General features: G+C 34.7%; 1 protein-coding gene across 1 annotated transcript in view; it reads right to left on the bottom strand.

Moving 5' to 3' along the window:
• The window catches only part of KDM6A (lysine (K)-specific demethylase 6A), a gene marked incomplete at its 5' end in the record, with an annotated part of 45455 nt that overhangs the window by 18431 nt on the left and 20060 nt on the right, over positions 1-6964 (bottom strand). The window contains one exon of the mRNA XM_010832737.1: positions 2143-2257. Coding sequence (XP_010831039.1) covers positions 2143-2257 — 115 coding nt within the window. The remainder of the gene's footprint in view (positions 1-2142; positions 2258-6964) is intronic.

The following is a 6964-nucleotide window of genomic DNA, read 5'->3' as shown; positions in this document are numbered from 1 at the left end:
CAAGCTATTTAAATCCATAAACAGGAACTCTATGGCACATACAAATTCATTTTCGGAGGAAAAGTAGAAAAGAAAGCAGAAATGTTCTCTATTGCTGTTTTGAATCCTAAGCAGGAAAGGAGGATAGCATATCAGTCTCTGTACAGTTTTGATGACTGATTGACTAAAATGATGCAGTTAAAAAATGAACACTCATACACATGCACAAATATTGATAACAATCACCAACACCACCACTATACTTTAGAAACAACACGTTACTAAGCTTTTCCTTTAAAATCTGGCTTTTAATTCTATTTCATCATGATATGAAATATTTTTACAACTACAGTTTAGAAAAACTTGTCTGTAAAGCAGAATACGGTTATAAACAAATCCTAGCCCTACTTATCCCATGTGTTGTTGTTTTAAAACTGGAGAAAACTTTCTATTCAAAAGCAAGCAAGCAATCAACACCATCTAATAATCAATAGCTAGGGTAAAAAAACAACTCAAGCTAATAACAACGACAAAAAGTCAAGTATCTTCTCTATCATATAGTCAAGTGACTGTTATTTCATGACAAATATAAAGTCATAAAACAAACTATACAGATATGGTCGAATCAGTTAATATTACAAGCAACAATCCTTGTATGAAACAAAATTACACTGAAATGCAGAGGTAGCAAGTGGTATTTCTGAAACAGTTAAATTTACCTAACTCTTCAGACTTTTTTATTATCCCCACGTTCAAGCTTTTTAGACATCATCTGCCTATTCCAATTACCTATTCCCAGGTTACCTCTCCATTCAGATAGAAAAGAACACTAAATCCTAAAAATAGTCAATCCTACTCAGAAATAATGAAAAAGAATCACTGTACTGTAGCTACAACAATATACTAAATAGTATCTCAAAGTTTAAGAAATATAAATATTTCTGAAGCACCATAGGGATTTTCTGTATGATACAGTTCTTTCTCTGCTACCACCAGACTGCTGGTCCAGTAAAGATTAAAATGGATCAGGTTATTTCATAAGAGCATTTGACTCTTTAAAATTCCACATCTTGAGCTTTCTCACAATTAAAGGAAACCTATATAGTAAAGAAAATAAAAGGTGATTACCTTCTGCTTGTATATAAAGAAATTCTGTCGTATTATGGTTGTTTTTGGAACTATATTTATATAGTATATATATTTATATATATACATTATATAGAGTAAAAATGTAAACTATATTTATATTTCATACTAAATCAAGATATTTACAGCAAGGATCTTTTAACCCAAAATTTGCAAACTGTAAGTCAGTATGTATAATAGGTGTATAATTAATTTTCAAAGTCTTGCATATATAAATGTTTTAGGTGGATTTCCCCCTCTTTATCCTACGGGGCTGGAGAGGAAATAACACCAAATATATGTATAATTTATATTTTTAGCTATAGTAATTTTCCAATTTTATTACAAATGGAAAAAAAATCAGGATCTTAAGTAACGGAGTAATTTTTTAAACAAAATAAGACAAATAATTAAATTTAAATTAATGAAAACAATTCCCAAGTACCCTTTAACAGAAGATAATTAAACAAAGAGTTTCTAGGAACTAAAGGAAAGGAACATTTTCACTATGTGAATTCTTTCAAATCTAGGTGACAAAATCCGAAGCTATTGTTTAAATCTTCTAAAATTGCTTTATAAGAAAAGTTGCCAATGTAGTTTTAAAAAGAATTTGTGTCATGATGATACAGCTAAGAGTAATACATTCAACTTTAAGTTATTAACAACCTCTAAGGGTGCTCAATTATAGAATTCCTTCCATTTCTAAAGCCATTTATCTAAGAACAATGTTTCTTTTCACATAAACAAGTATTTATTATACATCAACTGCTTAATTAACCCAGTAAACAACTCAACTTTCTACCCATTAAATTCAAGACTATCACTACTGCATGAAGTGGTTTTAAGGTATCTTTCTTAAAATACTCCCAATAACACAAAATAATAGGTTTATAATCAAATCATTTTATACATCAATTTTCTGCTGAATGGTAAGTGAAAACTGCTTACATGCATTAGGATATCCAGCTTAGTAAGTTGCCCTTTACAATAATTGTTTTCAAATAATTATGTTTAATAAAATTCAGTTTGGAAACCTACTTTTCACAGAAGTCATTCAGAACACCCCAGTAACCTTCCGGAACAACAAACCATTCACAGTCACCTGGACCAATATTAATGTTAACTGAACAGAAATTGTTATTTTCTTGATGACCTGAAATGTGAAAAGAAAAAATAATCAGCATACAATAAATTCTATAGAAAAATGTGTCTTAGACATGTTCAACAGAAAATGCTCCTGTGTTATTCAGTTGTTTATCAGTATATGTCAAGTCTTAGAGCTGAGTATGGTCAACTCCTAACTTTTTGAGTAGCAGCTCTGTGGAAGACAACCTAAATCATGGTTAAAAGCTTAGGTTGTGAAGCCAGGTTCCTTGGCTTAGTTATTATGTGACACTGGGCAAGTTTCTAAACCTTTCTGATTCAGTTTCCTATAAGATTAGGTGATAATGATTCCAGTAAGTCAATGGGTTGTTCTGAGGAACAATGAAATAAAGACTGCTTTGAATACTGCCTAATACATGGTAAGTAATAAATATTAGCTATTACTGATATTATTACCACTTCTTCCTTGTGAACTAATTCCCATTTCTCACAAGTAGCATTAGGACATCAGTAGAGAGGCAAGATGTCTGATTTTCAAACTGTATGCAGTGGCAGGAATGGTGTCAACAAAAATGGCCAAGGAGGGAACTTGGGGAACTCGCCAGAAATACCAAACAATAAAAATAACAAAAACACCTGTGAAAACTGTCAGAAGTAACCTCATCAGAAATCTGGACAATATAGTCAAAGGTTTACAGAAACAAACAACTGAGCAAAAGAAAAGTGACTTAAACACAGTAGGATATCTGTATGTCATTCACTACATCTCCATTTCTGCCACTGCTGTGACAGTGGACTTAAAAAATAGTACTGTGAATTCCTGGTGTGAGTGTCCCTGGTTCTGGAGGGAGCACAGTAGATCTTGTTCCCAAAGAATTCTGTTCTTCTGTTTTGTCTACCCTGCAGTTTCCCCAAAAGGCTGACAGAAAAGAGACTTCTCGTTCTCTCACCTACCTCAGAGCTCTATCAGCACAAGTATTTCAATGCAGGAGGACCTCCCAGAACATTGCAAGACTAAAGAACAAGCTAATGCCACCAAGGGCAAAAAACAAAACAAACAAACAAAAGAACCACCTGAAGCAAACAACAGACATCCCAAACGCTTGGATGGAAAAGCTGGGGAGTGAGATTTCATAGGAATAAAAGGCTTTGAAAAGTTCCTCTGGATACTGTAGAATTTAGAAGCCACATGCATGCCCAGGGCAAGAGGCATTTAAAGAAAATCTGTCATATCACTACTGAGATAATTAATGGAAAGGACATTTCAGTGCCCATATATGACAAGGAATATAGTCTTTGTAAAAACAGTGTGACTACTACATATAAAAGGGATTCCATGTGGCTCAGAGGGTAAGGGGTCTGCCTGCAATGTGGGAGACCTGAGTTCGATCCCTGGGTCAGGAAGTTCCCCTGGAGAAGAACACTGCAACCCACTCCAGTATTCTTGCCTGGAAAATCCCTTGGACAGAGGAGCCTGGTGGGCTATAGTCCATAGGGTTGTAAAGAGTCGGACATGGCTGAGTGACTTCACTCTCACTACATATAAAAACAGATAACTAATGAGTACCTACTGTATAGCACAGGGAACTCTACTCAATACTCTGTAATGGCCTAAATGGTAAAAGAACAGATATATGAATAACTGAAAAAAAAATGTGGAAAGTCACTAAATGAATAAACAACTATAGCCCATAACAAGCAACAGTAACAAACCTTAGAAAAGAGAGGAGAATCTGATTTCTGCTAACTGCCACAACATAATATTCAAAATGTCAAAACACTAGCTGAGCACTATGCTAAAGGGACAGAGGCTTCAGAGACCACATTCTACAAACACTCAAAAAATCAGTTTTCAACAAAACTCATGAGGTATGTAAAGAAACAAAGTATGGTCTAGTTATAGAAAGAAAAAAAAAAAAAAGAAATTAACAAAAGGTATTCCTGAAAAGGCACAGACACTGGACTTCAGAGACAAATACTTTCTATCAACTATCTTAAAATATACTTAAAGAGTTAAAGAAAACCATGTGCAAGAACAAAAGGAAACAAGGAGAATGATGCCTCAACAAACAGATTATCAATCAGTTCACTTCAGTCGCTCAGTCCTGTCCGACTCTTTGTGACCCCATGGACTGCAGCACGCCAGGTTTCCCTGTCCATCACCAATGCCTGGAGCTTACTCAAACTCATGTCCATTGAGTCAGTGATGCCATGCAACCATCTCATTCTCTGTCGTCCCTTTCTCCTAATGGCTACTCCATTTCTTCTAAGGGATTCTTGCTCACAGTAGTAGATATAATGGTCATTGAATTAAATTCACCCATTCCAGTCCATTTTAATTCACTGATTCCTAAAATGTCGATGTCACTCTTGCCATCTCCTGTTTGACCACTTCCAATTTGCCTTGATTCATGGACCTAACATTCCAGGTTCCTATGCAGTATTGCTCCTTACAGCATCAGACTTTACTTCCATCACCCGTCACAACCACAACTGGGTGTTGTTTTAGCTTCGGCTATGTCTCTTCACTCTTTCTGGAGTTATTTCTCCACTGATCTCCAGTAGCATTGTGGGCACCTACCGACCTGGGGAGTTCATCTTTCAGTGTCCTATCTTTTTGCCTTTTCATACTGTTCATGGGTTCTCAAAGCAAGAATACTGAAGTGGTTTGCCATTCCCTTCTCCAGTGGACCACGTTTTGTCAGAATTCTCCATTATGACCTGTCCATCTTGGATGGCCCTACACGGTATGGCTAATAGTTTCATTGAGTTAGACAAGGCTGTGGTCCATGTGATCAGTTTGGTTAGTTTTCTGTGATTGTGTTTTTTCTGTGTAGTTTTTGTGATTATCAATGAAGAAACGCAAATCACAATAAGGAACGAGATAAAAGTTTAAAGCTGAAAAAAACAAATGAATTCAGTTCAGCAGATGTGACCAGGAGAAAGAATCAGCAAATTTATTGACAGGTCAAATGAAAGTATATATTCTGAGGAGAAGAAAAAAAACAATGAAAAAAACCACACAGACTTTAGGAGACCCATGGGACACAAGCATGCACATGCATTGTAGGCGTCCCAGATGAGGAAGAGAAAGGGGCAATAAGAATATTTGAAGAAATAATAGTAAAAAAACTTCCCAAATGTGACAAAACACATGATTCTCCATATCCAAGAAGCTCAAGAAATTCTAAGAAAGATAAATTCAAAAGTATTCATCCTAAGATAATAATACTGTATAAAGGCAAAGAAAATCTAGAAAGCAGGAGAAGAGAAGTGATTGTGATATAAACAGGACTGTCAACAAAACTGCTCTTTTCGTAATGGAAACCATGGGGTCCGGAAAGCAATAGCTTAACATATTTATGTTGCTGAAGAGAAAAAAAAACTTAACCAAAAAAACTGAACTAAAAATCTGGCAAAACTATTCTTCAAAACTAAAGGAGAATTTTGTCAATCTGCTCTATAAGAAATGCTACAGTTTTTCAGACTGAAATGAAAGAATATAAGACAGTAACTCAAAGCTCTATGAAGAGTAAAGGACTAAGTTGAGGACTCACACTTCCCAATTTTAAAAATTACCTCAAAGGGAATCAAACCCGTGTGGTATTGGAATAAAAATGGAGATAAAAATCAATGGAACAGTATCAAGATTTCAGAATTAAACCCATACATCTATGGTCAACTGATTTTCAACAAGGGTTTCAAGTCTTTATTGCAGGAAGAAAAGTCTTTTCAAGAAACAGTGCTAAACAAAACAAAACAAAACCTCAATCTTATACCTAGAAAAAACTAACTCAAAATGGATCAAAGACCTAAATCTGAGAACTATAAAAATCTAAGACACAAATTCTTTACAATTTTGGATTTTGCAATGCTTTCTTAAAAATGACACCAAAAGCATGTGATGAAAGAAAAAAACTAAACCATTAAAATTTAAAAACTTTTGTACATAAATGGACACTATCAAGAGAATGAAATAATAACCTACAAAATGGGAGGAAATACTGCAAATCATGTATCTGATAAAGAATTAATATCCAGAAGATATAAAGAACTCTTACAACTCAACAACAAAAGGGCAAACAACTCAATTAAAAAATTAAGAAGGAACTAGAGACAGACATTTTCCCCAGAGTAGATACACAAATGGCCAACAAGCACATGAAAATTAAAACCGTACATACACACACACTAAAAGTCAAATCTGCTGGGTCAGCTATAAGAAAAAAATGGAAAATAAGCAATGTACACAAGGATGTGGAAGAAAAATTGGAACCTTTGTACACTGCTGTCAGGAATGTAAAATGGTGTAGCTGTTGTGGAAAGCAGTTTCGAAATCCTCAAAAAGTTAAACACAGAATTGTCATATGACCCAGCAATTGTAATACTAGGTATATAATGAAAAGTATAAAAAAGTATTCAAACAAAATCTTGTACATGAATACATGAAACACTGTATTCATAACAGCTAAAAAGTGAACATCCCAAATGCCCCTCAACTGATGAATGAAATAAACTGTTCTATATCCATATAGTGGAATATTTGGCCATAAAAATTGAACCTCTGATACAATATGGATGAACCTCAAAAACATGCTAAGTGAAAGAAGCCAGACACAAAAGGCAATATATTGTATTATTCCATTCACATGAAACATCCAGAACAGGTAACACTATTATACGGCTAGAAAGAAGAGACTAGATGTTGTCAGGGGCTAAGAGGAAGGGAGAAATGGGATGACTACTTAACGGGTCT

Source organism: Bison bison, unplaced genomic scaffold, assembly GCF_000754665.1.
Source record: "Bison bison bison isolate TAMUID 2011002044 unplaced genomic scaffold, Bison_UMD1.0 scf7180017834257, whole genome shotgun sequence".
NCBI classification, from domain to species: Eukaryota; Metazoa; Chordata; class Mammalia; order Artiodactyla; family Bovidae; genus Bison; species Bison bison.
Note: the sequence above shows the minus strand (reverse complement) of the source record. Positions and strands in the feature narration are given on the sequence as shown.